The sequence below is a fragment of the Sapajus apella genome, unplaced genomic scaffold (genome assembly GCF_009761245.1).
Source record: "Sapajus apella isolate SASKATOON/1434 unplaced genomic scaffold, GSC_monkey_1.0 scaffold3, whole genome shotgun sequence".
In the NCBI taxonomy this organism is placed as follows: domain Eukaryota; kingdom Metazoa; phylum Chordata; class Mammalia; order Primates; family Cebidae; genus Sapajus; species Sapajus apella.
The window spans coordinates 67,263,577-67,285,318 of NW_022436943.1; the positions used below are offsets into that span (position 1 = coordinate 67,263,577).

The following is a 21,742-nucleotide window of genomic DNA, read 5'->3' on the forward strand; positions in this document are numbered from 1 at the left end:
GAGACGACGTTCTACCATGTTGGCCAGGCTGGTCTTGAACTCCTGACCTCAAGTGGTCCTCCCGCCTCAGCCTCCCAAAGTGCTGGGATTACACGCGTGAGCCACCACGCCCAGCCCTAGTGCGTCTTTGAGACACAAACCAGCCAATCCAGAGTCCACAATTATCTATCTCCCTTATCACAGTGTCACTCACTAAGCCAATATCTCCCCTGCCCTGAGTTACCCGGGGCCAGGTACTGGACAAGAAAGGACCAGCCCTGTAGCCCAGAGCCTGCCACAATTGTTCAAACAGTCCAATTCTGAGCTCACTCCACATACCTACCCTGCTTGCCTTCTTCCAGAGAAAATAAAGACTCTGCCTGAACTTGGCCCTCTCCCCCTTCTGCCTCCTGTCCATCCCTGGTCCTTCTCACGTGGCCCTGTGTGCCCTGCCCCATTTCCAGGGCCCCATGACCATAATGTCTTCTGTTTTGACAATCATTTTCATGTCTGCATGTCTTACCACACCTGATTAAAACAAATCCAAGTCATATTTGAACCCACTTTGAGATGTGGGTGTGTACAGATGGCAAGGGACCTGCAGACAGAGCCTTTTGGAAGCACCGTTGCTCTGAGCCATCCACTTGGATTCGGACAGTGCTGTTGGAAATGCAGCATCTCCTTGAAAGTGGCTTTGTGGTTGAATTTTTTTTCCTGGAAACCTTTACAGCTTGGAATTGTTCTATCTGGCCAAATATGAGGAGACTAGAGTTGTCCCAAAAATGGCAGCAAGGGAGTTGCCTCAAAGGACTTCTCAAAACAGTTCCGAGATGGAATTGGTTGGGATTCCGAAGAAAGAAACACTAAACGTCAGGTGTGATCAGTCTAGAGCATTTCTTCTGGAAATTTACATACGGAGCTTCAGCTTTCTTGGGATCCACGGTGAGGCAAAGGCTGCTCTACTCAGGTACATTTGCAGTGAGGGAGTCTGGCTATGGAGCTTAGATGAGAGTTCAAGGGATTGGGCTCAGGACAGGGACATTTCTAAGTGTTTAGCAATAGGGTTGATCATGTTTTTAAGCAACCTAAACAGCTTTATCAGGGAATGTGCTCGGCCCCAGACTGGGTTCAAGGCTGCAGGGAACACGCAGTGGCCAGGTCCCAGAGCAGTCAAAGGACTCTGTGTTTCTTAATTAGTAGAGAAAGAAAGCGGGGGAGCTGGAAGACCCTGTGAATCCCAATCTCAAGACAGATGAACGATTCAGGCTGGCCCAGAGCAGAAGCACCCTGACCATGTGAGGGCCTGAGTGCGCCTGGCTGTGGAGGGTCTGCTTGCTCTAGACTCAGCCAGGCAGTGGTTGCAGTAGATGGAGGCAGCCCCCTCGCCCCAGACAGGCCATCAGGGCCTCAGAGCTCTGGCACTTGCACTCTGGACACCAGGGAGGTGCCTACCAGGTGGATGCTCTGGGCCAGGTTCTCTCCCCGTCCTGCTGTGCGTTATCCTGGTGTGTCCTCCTCACCTGCAGCAGGCCAGGCTGGGGTACGGGGTTGCCCGCCCCTACCAGCCCTGGGGGTCTGAAGGGTGGCTGGGGAAGCAGATCCCCTTTCCTTTCCTATCCTTTGCAACATGCTCCCTGAGCAGCTGGGATCCACTTAGGTGACCAGAGAGGATGTGGGGCTGAGGGATCCGAACTCAGGGGCTGGGGTGGGAGTGCTGGGATCATTGGCGAGGGGAGAGGCGAGCCCGGCTTGTTTTTCACCGGGGCCTTCCTGGGGGTTGGGGGGTTGCCTGATTGTTCCTTCTTGCACAGGTTTCCCAGCGCCGGTTCGGATCAACACGCCGGGAGAGCCCGGCTTATGTCCCTCCCGGACCCCCGCCCCGTTCTTCCCGAGGGAAGGGGCGCGCCAGGCGGACTCGGCACCCTCCGGCTGCGGGGCTTCGCCGGGAGCCGCGCGGGGAGGTCCAGGCAGCCGGGACGCAGGCAGCGTCCACACCGAGGTTTTGGGGCCGGGGCCGCCAAGGGAAGCGCGCAGGCTCTGCCGGAGCAGAATGAACCCGAGGGAGGCGAGGCAGAGGGCGGCGCGGGGCAGGGAGGAGCGAGGGTACGCCGGGCCCGGCCTCCGGCAACTCCGAGGGGGCGCCCTCCCCCCGGGTCCAGGAGGCTCTGCGGGCCCGCGCCCGCTCCAGCCCCCGCCGGGGACAAGACCCCTGCCCGGCGTCTCCACGAGGCCGCGCCTGGACAGCCTCGGTGGGAACCAGCGCCCGAGGCACCTGGTGATCCGCGTGCGCAGGGCCCAGCCGGGCGACCCCAGCCGGGCGACCCCCGGATCTCCGTCAGCCTCGCCACGCCCCCGCGCCCCCAACACGCCAGCGAGCCCGGAGTCTCAGAGTCTCAAGTGCGGGCACCGCCCGCTCCTGCTCAGGCACCGCCCATCCCGCTCAGGCACCGCCCATCCCGGGCTCTGGGCCCTCCCCGCCTCCGACTGTAGCTCCGCCCCCAGCGCCCGACCCCGCCTATCTGGGCTTCTGGTCCCGCCCAGGCTACGTCCCTCCGGCCCCAGCCTCGCCCCTCCTCGGCTCTGACTGGAGGCGGGGCTGAGAATCACCGAGATGGCCCGGCCGCCGAGGCCCCAGAGCGGCCGGAAGTCTGCGGGGCGGGGCGGACGCGGGTGGCGGAGGCCCGTTTCCGGCGGCGTCGCGCGTTTGCGAGCCTCGGGTGGTCCTCAGGGAGGGTGAGTCGGCGCGGTGGGCGCAGACTCTGGTTGTCCTCGGTCTCAGTGACCGCTGGTAGCTTCCTGCGCTCTCCCGCCTTCGGCGCTGCCGTCGCCGCGTCCCCCCGGCGTTCAGTCGGGAAGGCGCGGGGGCTTTGCGGGGCCCCGAGCGCCTGGCGGGGGAGGTGGTCGAGCATAGGCGGCCCGCTCCCGCTGCGGCGCGAGGGTGGGCTTCGTTTGGCCGAATCTGGCAGTTCCTCGCATGCCCGGCTCGTGGCAGGCCCGGTGTCAGGGGTCTGAGTAAGGCGAGCTCCAGCTGCAGCATTTTCTGCAGGCCTGGGCCTGCTCCCGGGACCCTGACTCCCTCTTCTGCTAAATCACCTCCTTCCAGGGCCCTCCCTTTTTGCTTACTGTCCCCAGAGGCCTAGAATAAATGACAGTGGCAGAAAAGAACGGTGTCTTGGGTGGGGTGGGCTGTTTGTCTTCTCTAAATTCTGGTTGCTACTCTGGGCATTCCTACTGTCAGGAGCCGGGTTGGGAGGATCCTGCTCCGGTGGTCACTGCTGCTTGGGTCAGCCTTCCTGTGCCGGTGACCCGGCGCTTCCCCCCCACAAACCACTTTCTGGGCTAGATGCTGCCATACGAAGACTCTTCCCATTTCGGCCTGCCGGGGGCAGTACCTGGGCAGGTAGAGGGTCTGGGGTCATTGGCTTAATTGAGGTAAATGATTTATGTCAGATTACACCCCTGGGCCTGGTTCCATCCTGGTGGTAGGTGAACTGGAGACTGGAATTTATGTACTTGATGGTAGGGGTTTCTATGTCCACTTCTGTCTTCCCTACAGTCCGTCATTCTTGCTCCTACCAACTCCAACCTCCAGTAGCTTACTGCCTTCCCTTCCTGTCAGTGATTTACCCACTGGTTCATCCAACCCCATTTCTTCTTGCCTCAGGCCCTTTCACATGCTATTCCTGCTGCCTGGAGTGCTCTCCCCATCTCCATTACCTTGGCTGAGGTCCCTGGGGAAGTGACCCATTAGATTAAGTCACTGTTCTGGTCTAAATACTTTCATAGTTCCCTGTACTTCAGCGCTATCCTGGTTGTAATGTGCTTATTTGTGTGGTTATTTAACTCTTTCTCCACCAGACTGTGCTGTGAAGGCAGGGTCTTCCCGTCCACTACTATCCCCATTACTCAGTGCCTGGCACTTGGCGTCCACTCCTTACAGATTTGTGGAGTGATTCGCACATGCCACACACACACACTAAAAGAGGAACAAGAGTTCAGTGGGCCTCTTTCACTAACCCCCTTGATTAGCCTGGAAGCTGGACTTCTGGCATTCTGACCTCTAATCCTTTCATAATTGCCAACAGGTCTCTCGGCCAGAACACGTGGATGCCCACCCACCGAGCCTCATGGTAGGAAGCTTGACTGCCTCCTTCCCCTTGCGTGTCCTGTGAAGCCCCATCTCCTGCTCTGTCCACTTGACCTAGGCCCAGACCCTACCTTGGCCCTTGCTAGGGCTTAGGAATGCCTCCTTGCCCCCATCCCTGAAGTAGTGAGCAAACTCCTGTTCAAACCAGGGCCTAATTGAGGCTCTTGAAGGGGGGGGGGTTTATGATCACCACGACTGGGTTCCTTCCTCCTCCCCCAGATTATCCTTCCCCAGAATATTAGAGCCAAAGGAGTCCTGGTGAGCATCTCACCCAACCCCATGGTGCACCTGCCTGAGACATGCCATGAGGCAGCGCCAGAAGGGGGCTGGCACCCAGGGATTCCTGGGGTGCTGGTGTGTGTCCTTTCAGGAGGTGGTAACATTTGGCGATGTGGCTGTGCACTTCTCTCGGGAGGAGTGGCAGTGTCTGGACCCTGGCCAGAGGGCCCTCTACAGGGAGGTGATGCTGGAGAACCACAGCAGTGTGGCTGGACTAGGTGAGGCTGCACCTCGGGGCCCCCTCCCCTGCGTCATCAGTCAGCACCCACCCAGCCAGGCCTCCATCAGAGGCTAGGATATGGAGACCAAACACTCAGACCCCTGTGGGCTCCACAGGGGCCTTGGACTCATGAGTGTGCCAGGATGGTTCCTGGCTTTGCGCATGTCATGGGGTTCAGCCCCCCAGAGGGTGGATGGGATTCTGGGGGTTAGTAAAGCTTCTTTTTTTCCTAAGATGTTAAATTGTGACAAATAGAATCCAAGCTTGAAATAGCTTATTAGACAAGAAAAGAGAAATTATTGGGTAGAGGAACCCAAGGAAAAGGTTGTACAACCAGAGCAAGAGGTGGCAGCGGAGCCCATGGGGCTACGATACAGAGGCTGTCAGGGCACCCCCTTGCCCTCCTGTCCTGCCATTAGTTCTCTCTGAACTCTACCACTGCCACAGGCAGCCACCATGGTGCACTTTATGTCCGTGTCTGTGTTCTCACAAGGTATGTACTGTTGTTGGATTGCAACTTGGTGAAGGGGGGTTGTGTGTTTAACTTGGGCATTGCTCGGTCTCTTGCCTGTGACCAAGCCCTCTGCTGCCTTGTACCCCCAAGAGAGTGCCTGGGCTGGGGGATCAGCAATGGAATGGATGGGGGCATAGTTGGTTGGCCAGGAGCTTCTTGGGGTGTTGGACTAGGCCTGCACCCCTCTGTTCTGGCTAGCCTGGCAAAGTCCAGCTTTCTGTTTTGCCAGTCAGATAAGTGTACAGTGGGAGGCTATTGTGGTTTGAGTTTGCATTTCCCTGATTTCTGCTGAGCTTGAGCATATTTTCACACCCTCATTAGCTTGCCAGGTTCTTCAGTAAAATATCTGCTCAGGGCATTTGCCCATTCTAGGTCTGCCGTGCCTTACTGATTTGAAGGTGTTATTTCTTCATTCTATCTAAGATGCCTTACGTTGTAAAACATGTAATTATGTACACATCATTATTTTAGGAAAGGTGGAATGCTACTGATTACATGCATTTTTTTTCTTATTACTTAATTTTACTTTGTGCTTTCTAAAGAGTTCTCTTAGACTCATTTAAACCTGGTTTACCAGATGTCACTGAAATAGAAAGGAAAAGACGTGGAGTGAGGGTACTTCTAATGTTTCTTCACAGCTTTTAGTCACGCACTCTCTGGTTTGGTTATCTGTGTCGATGCTTTCCACATGATGGCAACTTGTGGGCCTGGCCGTCAAGAGGTGCTGCAGCATTAAGTGTTGTTGGGGTTTTCTTCATCCAGTGAGGTTGGTGCTTGAGCTTTCTTGCCTGGCATATAGCAGCCATCCATTTTAAACAGCTCCATCTGCTGTGCTATCCTCCTCTCAGGCCCTGTGGGCACACAGTTGCTGATTTGCCAGTAACTAGAATTGCAGTCATTCTTCCAGCAACAGTTTGCTTCTCCAGTCTCAAAGGTACACCTGCTGTTCTTTTTCCATGGCTTTTTTTATTTTGAGACAGAATCTTACTCTGTCGCCCAGGTTGGAGTGTGATGGTGTGATACTGGGTCACTGCAACCTCCGCCTCCTGGGTTCAGGTGATTCTTGTGCCTCAGCCTCCTGAGTAGCTAGGATTACAGGCACCTGCCACCATGCCCAGCCAATTTTTGTGTTTTTCATAAAGACAGGGTTTCACCATGTTGGTCAGGCTGGTCTCAAACTCCTGACCTCAGGGATCCACCTGCCTTGGCCTCCCAAAGGGCTGAGATTACAGGTGTGAGCCACTGCACTTGGCCCCATGGCTTCTGTTTATTCATAATGTCCTGCTTGTGCCAAGTCAAAGGGTAAACTTTTTGAAGACAGTGTAAGGAGCAGCTGAATTCAGCATGTGTTGTATGATGTGCTGGTGACTCACCTGCAGCAGTGACTGAGCGGCTGGGGCAAGCTCACGTGTGCACAGGCCGTGGTGGTGTGTCACAGCTGCCACTTGCTGCATGACATGAATTTCTAGATGCGTCCAAGAGATGGGAAAGGGTTTTATAAAAAGACTAAGTTAGAATTTATCAAATTTGATAAATACCAGGTTAGTTTTGTGCATTTTAAATCACTTTTTCAGCCAGACATGGTGGTGCATGCCTGGAGTCCCAGCTACTGGGGAGGGTGAGGAGGGAGGATTGCCTGAGCCTGAGAGGTCAAGGCTGCAGTGAGCTATGATTGTGCCACTGCAATCTAGCCTAGGCAACAGAGTAAGACCTTGTCTAAAAAAAAGTATGTTTTCCCCTCTTTCGTGTTTGTTGACTTTGTTAGGTCAGATTTTAATGTAATTAATCAGTTTTTGCCTTATGGATTGTCTCTTTGAAGTTTTACTTAAAAGTTCTGGCTGGGCACAGTGGCTTATGACTACAATCCCAGCACTATGGGAGGCCGACGTGGGTGGATTGCCTGAGCTCAGGAGTTGGAGACAGCCTTGGCAACATGGTGAAACCTGTCTCTACTAAAATACAAAAAAAAAAATTAGCCGTGCATGGCATTGTGTGCCAGTAATCCCAGCTACATGGGAGGCTGAGGCAGGAGAATCTCTTGAACTTGGGAGACAGTGGTTGTAATGAACCGAGATTGTGCCACTGCACTCCACCCTGGGCAACAGAGTGAGACTCCGTCTCCCAAAAAAAAAAAAAAAAGTAAGTTCTTCCTTGGCTGGGCACAGTGGCTCATGCACGTAATCCCAGCACTTTGGGAGGCTAAGGTGAGCAGATCACTTGAGGTCAGGAGTTCAAGACCAGCCTGATCAACATGGTGAAACCCTGTCTCTACTAAAAATACACAAATTAGCCAGGTGTGGTGGTGGGCGCCTGTAATCTTGGCTACTTAGGAGACCGAGGCAGGAGAATTGCTTGAACCTGGGAGGCAGAGGTTGTACTCAGCCAAGATCACACTAGTGCACTCCATCCTGGGTGACAGAGCAAGACTCCATCTCAAAAAGATGAAACAAATAGTTCTACTTACTCCAAGGTCATTGAGATGGCCTTCATTTTCTTCTGTGGATTTTATAGTTTATATTTCTCATCTGTATCAGAGCTCGACATTTGTATTGGAGTTACGTAAAACTCCCTGTTTTATTTTTGTCCAAACATAGCTGTTTTCCCCAACATAATCTATTAATTAACCTTTAATTCTTTTTTTTTGGGGAGGGGATGGAGTTTTGCTCTTGTTGCGCAGGCCGGAGTGCAATGGTGCTATCTCGGCTCACTGCAACCTCTGCTTCTTGGGTTCAAGTGATTCTCCTGCCTCAGCCTCCTGAGTAGCTGAGATTACAGGTGCATCCCACCACACCCAGCTAATTTTTGTACTTTTAATAGAGATGAGGTTTCACCATGTTGGCCAGGCTAGTCTCAGAACTCCTAACCTCAGGTGATCTGCCTGCCTCAGCCTTCCAAAATGCTGGGATTACAGATGTGAGCCACCGCAACTGGTTGCCTTTAATTCTGTTTTTTTTTTTTTTTTTTTTTAGACGGAGTTTCGCTCTTGTTACCCAGGCTGGAGTGCAATGGCGCGATCTCGGCTCACCGCAACTTCTGCGTCCTGGGTTCAGGCAATTCTCCTGCCTCAACCTCCTGAGTAGCTGGGATTACAGGCACGCACCACCATGCCCAGCTAATTTTTTGTATTTTTAGTAGAGACGGGGTTTCACCATGTTGACCAGGATGGTCTCTATCTCTTGACCTCGTGATCCACCCGCCTCGGCCTCCCAAAGTGCAGGGATTACAGGCGTGAGCCACTGCCCGGCCCGCGTTTAATTCTTTTTAAAGATTTGCTTACGTACTCTTGGGTAATGGGGTCATTCATACAAAGCTTTTTTTCTTAGTTTTTTGGAGATGGAATCTCTGTTGCCCAGGCTGGAGTGCAGTGGTGCGATCTCGGCTCAGTGCAACCTCTGCCTCCTGAGTTCAAGTGATTCTCCTGCCTCAGCCTCCCAAGTAGCTGGGACTACAGGCATGTGCCACCACGCCCAGCTAATTTTTGTAATTTTAGTAGAGATGGGGTTTCAGCATGTTGTCCAGGCTGGTCTCAAACTCCTGACCTCAGGTGATCCACCTGCCTTAGTCTCTCAAAGTGCTGGGATTACAGGTGTAAGCCACCACACCTGGCTGCATACAAATTTTAGAGTAAGTGAGTTCCTAAAAAAAAATGCCACTGAGATTTTTATTGGGAGTGCTTTGAAACTGTTTTGAGTCAGTGTAGAAGTTTTGATTTTTTGCTTTGTGAATGTATTTTTAGCTGAGTATTGCTGTAGTACAAAGATGCTATTGGTTCTGGAGGTTGATCTTACATCCGTCAACTTTGTGGAACTCTCTTGCTAATTCAGTGTTGGTCAGTGATTCTGTTTTTTTCCAGCAGGAGGATTCCTGCAAATGAGAGTTTGGTATTTTCCCTCCCAGCCCTCACTCCTCCCATCTACCTTCTCAGTGGGCAGCACAGTGTTAAACAAGATCCTGTGGTCATGTTGTGTTCCTGATTTTAAAGGGAACGCATCCACGTAACCACAGAAGTTGGCTAAAGAGTTTTTAATTTTTTAATTTTATAAAGATGGGGTTTCACCATGTTGGTCAGGCTGATCTTGAACTCCCGACCTCAGGTGATCCGCCTGCCTTGGCCTCCAAAGCACCTGGATTACAGGCGTGAGCCACCACGCCTGGCCAAGAGCTTTGTTTTTAATAATAAATAATGAATTTCAGGTTCTTTTTCTGCATCATTTGAGACACTTATATGATTTCTTTTCTTTCTTTTTTTTTTTTTTTTTTTTTTTAAGGGACAGGGTTTCACTATGTTGCCCAGGCTGGGCTTGAACTCTGACCTCGTGATGCACCTGCCTCGGCCTCCCAAAGTGCTGGAATTACAGGTGTGAGCCACCGCACCCGGCCATGATTTATATTCTTTATTAACATAGGAAATTACATTGCTATATTTTCTTGTATTTTTGGAATAACCCTTACTTAAATCATGATATTTATATATGAATTTTGATACACCTTTGGATTCAGCTAGCCAATATTGTATTTTGGATTTTTTTTTTTTTTTTTTTTTTTTTTTTTTTTGATGGGGTTTTCCTTTTTTTTCCCACCCGGGGTGAGAAACGCGATCTTGGCTCACCGCAACCTCCGCCTCCTGGGTTCAGGCAATTCTCCTGCCTCAGCCTCCTGAGTAGCTGGGATTACAGGCATGCGCCACCATGCCCAGCTAATTTTTTTGTATTTTTAGTAGAGACGGGGTTTCACCGTGTTGACCAGGATGGTCTCGATCTGTTGACCTCGTGATCCACCCGCCTCGGCCTCCCAAAGTGCTGGGATTACAGGCGTGAGCCACCGCGCCCGGCCTATATTTCTTTTCATAAGTAATATGGACATGTACGTACACACACACATATATTTCTTTTTTGTGTATTTTCCTTATTTAATTTTGACATGTTTGATAAATGGTATTTGGCATACAAATAGAACTTGGTGGAACTGATCTGTAAAACCATTGGGGCCTTGGGTTTTTGGGGAAGGAAAGTCTTAGATTAGCATTTATGCATTTATATTTCCTTTTCTTCTTTTAAGAGTTGGGGCCTTAATGTGTTGCCCAGCCTGGAGTGCAGTGGTGCAATCATAGCTCACTGCAGCCTTGAACTCCTGGGTTCAAGTGATCCTTCCACCTCAGCTTCCTGAGTAGCTGGGACTATAGGTGCGCGCCACCATGCCCAGCTGTTTTTTCTTTCTTTGTAGAGTTGGGGTCTATGTTGCCCAGGCTAGTCTTAAACTCCTGGTCTCAAGCAATCCTCCCGCCTCAGCCTTCCAAAATGCAGGGATTACAGGCATGAGCCACCTTGCCTGGCCTTTCCTTTTGTTTTTAATCTGTTACATTTGTAATTCTCTTATTCTTTCTTTTTTGGCAGCATCTTCTCACTAGGTTGACCTTGATTGGTTTTGTCATGAGACGGTCATATTTATCTTTTAAAAGAACTGGCTTTTGGTTTTGCCAGCCTTTTTTTTTTTGGCGGGGGGGTTGGGTTGGAGGATATATATATTTTTAAAGATGGGGTTTCACCATGTTGGTCAGGCTGGTCTTGAACTTCCGACTTCAGGTGATCCGCCTGCCTTGGCCTCCAAAGTGCTTGGATTACAGGCATAAGCCACCATGCCCGGCCTTGGAGGATGTTTTTATATGTCTTTGTTCTCTATTTCTCTGAATTCTGTCCCAGATTTATTATTGTCTCCCTTTTTATTTATGTGAGTTTGGTGTGTGTGTGTGTGTGGTGGTTTTTTTTTTTTTTTTTTTTTTTTTTGAGATGGAGTTTCACTGTTGTTACCCAGGCTGGAGTGCAATGGCGTGATCTCGGCTCACCGCAACCTCCACCTCCTGGGTTCAGGCAATTCTCCTGCCTCAACCTCCTGAGTAGCTGGGATTACAGGCACATGCCACCATGCCCAGCTAATGTTTTGTATTTTTAGTAGAGACGGGGTTTCACCATGTTGACCAGGATGGTCTCGATCTCTTGACCTCGTGATCCACCCGCCTCAGCCTCTCAAAGTGCTGGGATTATAGGCGTGAGCCACCGCGCCTGGCCGTGTGGTGTTTTTTTGGTTTGTTTTGCTTTTTTATGTTTTGAGACAGGGTTTCACTCTGTTGTCCAGGCTGGAGTGTAGTGGCTTACTGCATCCTCAACTGCCTGGGCTCAAGTGACCCACCTCAGCTTCCCAAGTAGCTGGGACTATAGGCCTGGGCCACCATGCCCAGCTAATTATTTTTATTGTTTTATTCTCAACTTTTTTTTTTTTTTTTTTGGCGACAAAATTTCATTCTTGTTTCCCAGACTGGAGTGCAACGGTGCGATCTTGGCTGACTGCAACCTTCGTGTCCCGGGTTTGAGTGATTCTCCTGCCTCAGCCTCCCAAGTAGCTAGGATTACAGGTGCCTGCCACCACACCCAGCTAATTTTTTATATTTTTATTAGAGACAGGGTTTTCCCATGTTGCAGGCTGGTCTTGAACTCCTGACCTTCAGGTGATCCACCCGCCTCAGCCTCCCAAAATGCTGGGATTAAGGTATGAACCACCGTGCCTGGCCATTCTCAATTTCTTAAGCTTACTATTTACCTCATTTGTGTTTTAAAATTCTCATTTCTAGTAAATGATTTTTCTGGGTATAGTGGCATATGCCTGTAATCTCAGCTACTTAGGAGGCTGAGGCAGGAGGATTGTTTGAGCCCAGGAGCTGGAGGCCAGGCTGGGCAACATAGCGAGACCACATTTCTACAGAAAATTTTAAAAATTAGCTGGGTGTGATGTCACACACCTATACTCCTAACCTCTCAGTAGGCTGAGGCGGGTGGATTGGTCTAGGTTATAGTGAACTATGATGGTGCTGCTGCACTCCAGCCTGAGTGACAGAGCAAGACCATGTCTCTAAATAAATAAATAAATAACATTTTATCAGCCAGGTGTGGCTCACGCCTGTAATCCCAGCACTTTGGGAGGCCAAGGTGGGCGGATCATGAGGTCAGGAGATCAAGACCATCCTGGCTAACACGGTGAAACCGTGTTTCTACTAAAATACAAAAAAATTTAGCTGGCATGGTGGCCTGCACCTGTAGTCCCAGCTACTCTTGAGGCTGAGGCAGGAAGAATTGCTTGAACCCAGGAGGTGGAGGCTGCAGTGGGCCGAGATTGTTCCACTGCACTCCAGCCTGGGCAGCAGAGCAAGACTCTGTCTCAAAAAAAAAAAAAATTTATCTTTACATACTGCTTGGGCTGCATCCTATAAATTCTGATTCATAATAAATACACTTGCCACTTAGTAATTTATTGTTTAGTTTCCAATTAGCTAATCGCATCTAAGCAACATTTTGTGGTTAATCTCATTCTGAGCTGCATGTGGCTGGGTGCATGTTCTGTGGTATTGTTTTTTGGTGTGTCTGTGACTCAGTTTGTGGCTTGACCCGAGGGTGTTTCTTTGTTCCACGTGTGATTGGAGAGAACGTGCATTTCTGTTGAGTGTGGAGTCCTGCTTGCATCTAGGGGCTTGAGCTTATTGGCTGTAGGCCTTTGGAATCTCTGCTTGCCTCTTTCCTTCCAGTGTGGGGAAGCCTGAGGGAAGCTTCCAACCAGAGGCCTTGGCTGGCCGGTGGATCACTCGCTCATCTGTGTACTGACTACACAAAGAGGGTATGGGGCAGATGGCCCAAAGAAGGCAGGGTGCCGGGCCCCCACAGGTCTCTGCCACCCAGTCCTCGGAGAGGGAAGCAGGCCCTGAGGCGTCCTTTGTGCAGGGACTTGAGGCTGGAAGGCTGCTGGCTGAGGATTGGGCCTTGGAGCTTTCTGATGCAAAATTTGCTTCAGATGTGTCTTTTCGTTGTTGTTTGTTGTCTTAGTTTGTAACCACCCCTGCCTGTTGGAGCATCTCTGCTCTCTGAACTGAGCGACATGCTTGGGCTTCTCCTGCTGTCTCCCCTGAGTTCCAGGGGTGGAGTTGAACTGTTCTTTGCAGACTATTTGGTGACAGGGTCATCTGGAGATTGTGGGAGTCAGTTATCCCTTGCCGTCCAGCCACAGGAGCTGGCTAGATGTGGACAGAAAGGGCTGCTGTGTCCCCAGATTCTCACCACCCTTCAAACCCCTGACTCCCTACAGGGGCTCTGCCTGTGCCTTCTAGCCTCCCTGCCCTTTTACATTTGGAAGTTGGGGAAAGCTTAGCCTTATGCTACATGCTCCCTGTCATGCTGACACTGTCTCCTGTGCCGCACACACAGCAGGATTCCTGGTTTTCAAGCCTGAGCTGATCTCCCGGCTGGAGCAGGGACAGGAGCCGTGGGTCCTCGACCTGCAGGGAGCAGAGGGGACAGAGGCACCAAAGACCTCCAAGACAGGTGAGGCTTAGACCCTGTCGCAGAGAAGCCCTGGGGTGAGGGGAACTGCAGGAGGGGCCTCACAACCAGTGGCAGCTGTGGGCGAGTCCTGGGGGCTCTGCTGGGTGCCTGGAAATGCCATAGGGGACATGGCATCCAGCCCGTAGAAGGACGCACAAATCTGTTGCGGGGCTGCCTTGGGAGAGGCCAAACTGCAGAAGAGCCAAGACACAAAAACCCATGCGTTTCAGCAAAAACAGAGCTTGTTTTTGAAATCATATTGCATTTTGTTTGATTTCTGATTTTATTCATACTTTTTTTGTTAAGCAAAGATAGAAATCTATGGATCCAAGTGAAGCATTATGTTTGGCTTTCAGTAGCCTCTCCATGGGTTAGCATATGCCCTGAGGTGGCTCCCTCCAGACCTTCTCAGGCTCCAGGAGTGCATTAGTCCCCTGTGGCTGCCATAACAAGGATCCACAAACTAGGGAGCTTAAAAAAACAGAAATTGATTGTCTCACAGTTGTGGAGGCTGGCAATCTAAAATCGAGGTGTCAGCAGGGCCGTGCTCCCTGGGAAGGCTTTAGGGAAGAACGCTGTCCTGCCTCTCTGGGCATCTGATGGTTTTCTGGTAATCCTTGGTTTCCTTGGCTTGTAGATGCATCCCTCACTCTCATCTCCGACTCCCTCACATGGCTGCCTTCTCCCTGTATGTCTGTGTTCATGTAGCCGCCTCCTTATAAGGATGCCAGTCATATTGGGTTAGGGTCCACCCCAGTGACCTCATGGTGATTAATTATCTGCAACAACCATGTTTCCAAACAAGGTCACATTCTGAGGTGCTTCAGGTTAGGACTTCAGCCTATCTTGGGGTGCTCAGCCCTCACCAGGGCACCTGCCGCCTCCAGCATGAGCTCCTGCTGGGCAGGCAGCTGCCTGGCACACTGCTTCCCCGATTTGCTGGTGCGCTGCCCAGCATGACGAGGGAGATGGGTGCGTGTATCTCAGCAGCAGAAAGGAAGTCCCTCACCTCCCCTTTGCTGCTGCTGGGTCATCACAGTCACTCCTGCAGCAGGGCAGGTCCAGGTCCTACAGAGGCCACAGGCTTGTAGGGCCCTCGGGAAGCAAGTTGGACAGTCGAAAGTTGTGAAAAGTAGGGGCTGTGATCTTCCTTCCATTCATAGGACCCTAGGCAGCGTCAAAGGGCAAGGAGGGTTTCCGAGCCTCTTCACATCCTGTGGGCTTTGCAGCCACCCAGGAAGGCTGCATGTGACCTGTGGGAAGAGTGATCAGGAATCCTGGCCTCACTGGCTCTGCTGGCTACACCCATGTTGCCCTTTCTGCTCAGCCTCCCTGAGAAGGAAGTAACAGCTGTAAGGTGGCCCAGCTAAAACCCAGCCTGCCATTAAAATATTTCCAACATGGACAGGAGAGTTTAAAGAGGGTGCCATGGCAGAAAAGCCAGCTATAGTTGGCAGAATTAATTCATTGGGTTTATATGTAGCAGGTGGTCCTTATTATGATAAAGCAACACAAAAAATACAACCCTGCAGTAGGTGAAAGCTGCTATTGATGCACCCAGCACTTGCTCGCAGACCCGAGTGTCCAGGGCAGGAATGTGGCCTCTTAGATAAAAATACGCAGTAGCACAAAACCAGAATACATTAAGTAAGGCAGAAATGTCCAGATATGTTAACCTGTTCCCAGCTGGTACAGCCAGCATCAGTATGATACTGAAGGATACTGGCTCAGAGCAGTGGGGGAGGGCCAGGTCCCCGCTGTGCAGCCCCTTGCTCTTGACCACCACTGTGCCCACTGGTGGGTGGTTCCCGGCACCCCCCCAACAAAGCCTTGCTGTCAGCCTGGCCCTGTTCTGCCTCTGTTTTTTTTTTTTTTTTTTTTTTTTTTTGAGATGGGAGTCTCTGTTGCCAAGGCTGGAGTACAGTGCCGTGGGATGATCTTGGCTAAGATTCTTGTGCCTAAGCCTCCCAAATAGCTGGGATTACAGGATCCCGCCACCACACCTGGCTAATTTTTGTATTTTTAGTAGAGATGGGGTTTCACTCTGTTGGTCCAGACTGGTCTCGAACTCCTTGGTTCAAATGATCTGCCCGTCTCGGCCTCCCAAAGTGCTGGGATTACAGGTATGAGCCACCGCACCTGGCCTCAGCTCTTTAGAGCCAAGATGTATGTGTCCTCTCTGAGGGACTGCCACTTCCAGAATGAGGTTTCATTTTGTAATCATCTCAGAAGTTATCCAAAGTTTACTGGAGGAGCGCTTTCATGCCCCAGGGAAGGGGAGAGAGCCTTGCCTTCAGTTACAGGTCCCTGGGGGGCTGCTGTGGGGGTGAGTGACAGTGGTAAGCAGGGACAGAAAGAAACAGGCCATGCAAGCCAAGGCCAGGCAGGAGGCCAAGGGCCACTGAGAGCCAGAAGGCGGCTGAGGCTGGGTTTGTGCTGGGAGAACTTTATGATGTATCTCAGGCTTCTCATAGGCAGTCACAAGGTGCCAGAGGGAAGGAAACTGACATGTGGTCAGGTGGATTTGGGATGTCCTTGTCTGCTGCTCAGCAGTGCTCTTGGCTGCAGGCTGCTTAGCCACGTAGAGGTTTTACTTTCTGCAGCAGGAGACCTTGGGCAACACCTGGCACAGGAGTGCTGGGCTGTCCTGGGCTCGCTCCCAGCTCTTAGGACCACCATGTTCCAGGCATGGGAAGTACTTGCTGCACATCTTGGTGCCCTGCTCTCTTTTTTTTTTTTTTTTTTTGGGACAGAGTCTCGGTCTGTCACCCAGGCTGGAGTGCAGTGGCACGATCTTGGCTCACTGCAGCCTCCACCTCCCGGATTCAAGCGATTCTCCTGCCTTAGCCTCCCAAGCAGCTGGGACTACTGGTGCACGCCACCACACTCAGCTAATTTTTGTATTTTTAGTAGAGATGGGGTTTCACCATGTTGGTCAGGCCGGTCTCAATCTCCTAACCTCAGGTGATCCACCTGCCTTGGCTTCCCAATGTGCTACGATTACAGGTGTGATCCACCGTGCCACCGTGTCTGGCCACCTTGCTCTCTTATCTTCACAGCAGGGGATGGCTTGGGAGGAGTGCCAAGCAAGCCCTGTTGAAGGAGCAGGCATGCTGAGGTGGTGTGGTTGTGCAGGGAAAGAGAAGCGTGTGAGGACCAGGCCTGGAGATGGCTTGTGTCCTCATGGCACTTGTGTATCCTTGCTGCATAGTGAAGTTGAAAGGGTTGCTTGCTGTGATTTTCCAGGACTGACAGGAAGTCCTTTGGACATCCCTGGAAGCTGGAGACTGACCACCGATGGTTAGTAGTGGTCAAGAACCGGAGCCTAAAGCCCTGTCACTGGGCTGTGCATTCACTGTGGGGTAGACTTGGGCTGGTTACAGCTGTGGCCGCATGGCTGTGGTTGTGAACATGATTGTTTCGTGGTGGGGGCTGTAGTTGAGTCATGACCATAGCTGTGTGTTGCATCCTGTCATGGTTGTGATCACAGACATCAAGGGGATGTCTGACCTCAGCAGAGGTGCCCTCTAGGATTACAGAGTAATACAAAAGCCTGTGCTTACTTGGGGAGTCCAGAAGGAATGCAGATGTCTGGAATTCCCCCTGGGGGCCTCTAGAAACTTGCAGCCCCAGGGAAGAAGTCAGTGTGGTCTTGTGGGTAGGCACACACTGCCCAGGGATAAGCAGGGAACATGGCCAGGTGCAAGTTGGCAGGAGCAGCCAGGAGGCAGATGAGGGGGCTGGGCTTTGCTCAGAGAAGCCCACCCCAGGGAGTAGCCATGAATGGCCTAGGCCTAGGTGCCCAGTGCTCTTCTGAGCTTACCAAGTATGTCCCTTGGCAGCTCTTCCAGCCCTGTCTTACTCATCAGAGTCCATGCCATCCATTCAGAACTCAGACCCTGTACTCTTTCCTCACCAGCTGGGATGCTGGAGCCCCTGACCCCACGGCCTAATCCATGGTAACCTCCCACCCTTCTCGTCTTGCTTTGTCTTCTTTGTTTCTATGTGAACTTTGCCCCACACTGGTGCCCTGTAGGATGGACCTCTCTGCTCACAGACCCCTGCACCCCCGTAGTCTGTGTTGCCCTCAGCACTCTGCCCAGTGTGTAATGTACATTTTATTGCTATTGAATGAATGAACAAAGTAAAAAGTTTGAAACCAGATTTGAGAACTGCCAAAGGCTCTGCCTTCTCTTGCGAGTTTCCACCTGGGGCTTCACAGTGCTCAGTGCAGCCATTCTGGGAGCCTTGAGCCCAGCCCCCACATTTGTAGTCTGTCATTTCTCTGAGCACAGGACCTAAGGAACATCTTTGTTCCTGTTTGTTTCAGATTCTACGATTAGGACTGACAATGAGCAGGCCTGTGAGGACATGGACATCCTAAAATCAGAATCCTCTGGGACAGTGGTCAGAATCTCTCCACAGGACTTTGCTCAGAATCCTTGCTTTGGAGATGTTTCTGATTCTGAGGTCTGGTTAGGCAGTCATTTGGGCAGTCCTGGACTGAGAGTGACAGGCTCTGTCTTCCAGAATAACTGTGTGAATGAGGAGACTGTGGTTCCCAAGCCCTTCACCAAGGACACTGCCCAGGGAAGTAAGGAGCTGGGAACCATCAGCCTGGTTTGTCAGCCTCTTGAAAGTCAGAGGGAGAGTGCAGAAGGGACTTCCCAGAGATGCGAGGGGTGTGGCAAAGGCTTCACAGTCACTTCAGACTTCGCTCTGCATTGGGAAATTAATACACAGAAGAAAATTAGCAGATGTCAAGAATGCCAAAAAAAGTTATCTGACTGCTTGCAGGGGAAACATCCAAATAACTGCCATGGAGAGAAGCCATACGAATGTGCAGAATGTGGGAAAGTCTTCAGGCTCTGCTCACAGCTTAATCAGCATCAGAGAATCCACACGGGAGAGAAACCCTTTAAATGCATTGAGTGTGGAAAAGCCTTCCGCCTGAGTTCAAAACTTATTCAGCATCAAAGAATTCACACTGGGGAGAAGCCCTACAGATGTGAGGAATGTGGAAAAGCCTTTGGTCAGAGCTCAAGCCTCATCCACCATCAGAGAATCCACACAGGAGAGAGGCCCTATGGTTGTCGTGAGTGTGGGAAAGCCTTCAGTCAGCAGTCGCAGCTGGTTAGACACCAGAGGACTCACACTGGGGAGAGGCCCTACCCTTGCAAGGAGTGTGGGAAGGCCTTCAGCCAGAGCTCCACTCTAGCCCAGCATCAAAGGATGCACACTGGGGAAAAATCTCAAATTCTGAGAGCCTCAGACAGCCCAAGCCTTGCTGCACATCAGAGAATTCACACTGTAGAGAAACCATTTAAGTGTGATGAGTGTGGGAAAGCTTTTAGGTGGATCTCTCGCCTTAGTCAGCATCAGCTGATTCACACTGGAGAGAAGCCTTATAAATGCAACAAGTGTACAAAAGCCTTTGGTTGTAGTTCACGGCTTATTCGCCATCAGAGAACTCACACTGGAGAAAAACCATTTAAATGTGATGAGTGTGGCAAAGGCTTTGTTCAGGGCTCACACCTTATTCAACATCAGCGAATCCACACTGGAGAGAAACCCTATGTGTGTAATGACTGTGGAAAAGCCTTTAGTCAGAGTTCAAGCCTCATTTACCATCAGAGAATCCATAAAGGAGAGAAACCCTATGAATGCCTCCAATGTGGAAAAGCCTTCAGCATGAGCACACAGCTTACAATACATCAAAGGGTTCACACTGGAGAGAGGCCCTATAAATGTAACGAATGTGGGAAAGCCTTCAGTCAGAACTCAACCCTTTTCCAACACCAGATAATTCATGCAGGAGTGAAGCCCTATGAGTGCAGCGAATGTGGAAAAGCCTTCAGCCGGAGCTCATATCTTATTGAACACCAGAGAATACACACTAGGGCCCAGTGGTTTTACGAATATGGGAATGCCCTAGAAGGGTCTACTTTTGTGAGCCGTAAAAAAGTTAATACTATAAAGAAACTGCATCAGTGTGATGACTGTGAGAAAATATTTAGGTGGCGTTCACATCTAATTATACATCAGAGAATTCACACTGGGGAGAAGCCTTATAAATGCAATGACTGTGGCAAAGCTTTTAATCGGAGCTCAAGACTTACCCAGCATCAAAAAATTCACATGGGATAGACCACTTATCTGTATAAATGTGTATATATATATATATATATATATATGAATAAATCTACAGCCTTAACTTATTTTATATGGGATCATTTATACTGACAAACATGTAGAATGTTGGTAAAGACTCAGAATTGCTCTCTTAAGATTATCCAACTTCATACAAAGTGTATGTTTATTTGCTGGAATGTTTGACCTTAACCGGTTCAATAAAGCCTGTGTCACTCACACTCAGGGTGCAGTTCTGAGTTTACAGGTGCCTGTGAATGAGGAAGAGGCACAAGGAAGGCTCTACGAGCTCTGCTAGACTGAATATGTTAAAAATAATTTACCCAAAATGTTTTCCCTTAAGGATCAGTGGCTCACACTGGCTTCAACAATAAGGAAATGCATTAGCCCGTGTTGGAGGAAGTCCAGAAGAGGTGTGCCTAGAATTTCCTTCTGACTTCACCTTAAATCCTTATCTTAGAACTTAACGCCCATTAGAGAAACCCAGGGGTACGGCCACCCAGGACCAAAGGTCCCCAGCCCTGTCCCCTTCTCTTTCAGAGAGGCAGGCTGGGCCAGCAGGTACACACTGTCATTACTGGTGTGATTGGCGTTTGTGGAGCACGCATTAGTGCTAGGCACAGAAATAAGGTGTCACAGCATGGGTTCTGAGGTCACACTTGTGGCCGAGGGGCTTGCTGTGTGACCCAGGACATCATTGCCCTGAAACTCGGAGCCTTATTTGTGTATCTGAAAATAGGCACTGTTAGAGGGTACTGAGAGGAAACAGTGTAGAGGAGTATGTCTGTCTGCCTGTCGAAGAATGAGTACTCAAGCAACCCCTCCCCACCCCACCCCCAGCTATGCCAGCATCTCCAGCACACCCCAGTGTGTGCACACAGCCCCTCAGGCTGGATGACTGTCTTGTACTGGCCCAGTTGCTTCACTTTTTTTTGTTGGCGGGGTGAACGTGATGAGAAGGAAATAAAGACGATAGAGAAAACGATAAAAATGGGCACATTAAGATGGTTGGGAAACAAATATAGAGAGAACCTGAGAAGGGGTGAGGAGAGGGAGTGGGAAAAGGAGATGGTGGGAAAAAGAGATGGTAGAGCAGGCTGGGCACAGTGGCTCACGCCTGTAATCCCAGCACTTTGGGAGGCCAAGGTAGGCAGATCACGAGGTCAAGAGATTGAGACCATCCTGGCCAACGTAGTGAAACCCCCGTTTCTACTAAAAACACACAAGTCAGCCAGGCATGGTGGTGCGTGCCTGTAATCCCAGCTACTTGGGAGGCTTAGGCAGGAGAATAATTTGAACCTGAGAGGTGGAGGTTGCAGTGAGCCAAGGTCGCGCCACTGCACTCTGGCCTGGGTGATGGAGTGAGACTCCACCTCAAAAAAAAGGCAGAGCAAAGAACGTGGGGAGAGGAAGTGGGAGAAAAAAGGGTAGGGAAAAGAACTTGAGATGGAGTAGGTGTAGAAGACCAGCAGACCATGGGGCGAGAAGGACAGATGGGAGGAGAAACAGGGAGTGGGGTTGAGGAAGAGATGGAGGGACGAGGTAGAGTAGGAGAACCCAGTTGCCCCACTTTACAGAGGAGGTCACACACAGGTCTGGATGTATGTAATTTATGCTGCAGAACAGATTTCCTTAAAACAGCCTGAAACTGCCAAGAACTGAAGGTCTGAGATTTTATTATTACAAGCTCACAAGAAATCCTGTAGCTGTTGCATCTAGGAGGGGATGGCAGGCAGATTACTCACAGCAGTTGTCAGGGCCATATCAGTTCTCTTTGCCCACCACTCCCATGACGCAGAGGCCCAGCAGGTGCAGGCACCGCTGAGAAACCCAGAGGTGAGGAGTGAGCCTGCTCTGTTGGGAGCTGGGTGGCCATTACCTCACCCCTCAGGTTTTTGCTGCCAATACAACCTTGAGACATGGCCCAGGTGGAGCATGGTAGGACCCTGTGTTCTTGGCACATGCAGGAACATGGAGGGAAGTGTGGCTGATGGCAGGTCACCTTTTGCAATGATCCGCAGGGCCTGATGATTTTTTTGGCTGAAATGGAATTTTCACATGAATCTGCTGCTCTGTTGGTTACAGTGGGT

The 21,742-nt window shown here is 50.8% G+C and overlaps 1 protein-coding gene across 17 annotated transcripts; it reads left to right on the forward strand.

The window, feature by feature from the left end:
* Window positions 1-2,572: 2,572 nt before the first annotated feature.
* Window positions 2,573-19,873, forward strand: ZNF7 (zinc finger protein 7). Of its 17 annotated transcripts, none has more exons than XM_032256904.1 (6): window positions 2,576-2,712; window positions 4,065-4,109; window positions 4,346-4,623; window positions 13,386-13,502; window positions 16,749-16,802; window positions 17,833-19,873. In XM_032256904.1, the coding sequence occupies exons 3-6, from the start codon at window positions 4,431-4,433 to the stop codon at window positions 19,647-19,649; spliced, it is 2,181 nt and encodes a 726-aa protein (XP_032112795.1). In that variant the 5' UTR covers window positions 2,576-2,712; window positions 4,065-4,109; window positions 4,346-4,430; the 3' UTR covers window positions 19,650-19,873. The 17 variants fall into 17 exon arrangements, with proteins under 17 accessions (XP_032112837.1, XP_032112795.1, XP_032112803.1 ...); XM_032256912.1 differs by having other exon boundaries at window positions 4,464-4,623; XM_032256926.1 differs by having other exon boundaries at window positions 4,497-4,623.
* The last annotated feature ends 1,869 nt before the right edge of the window (window positions 19,874-21,742 follow it).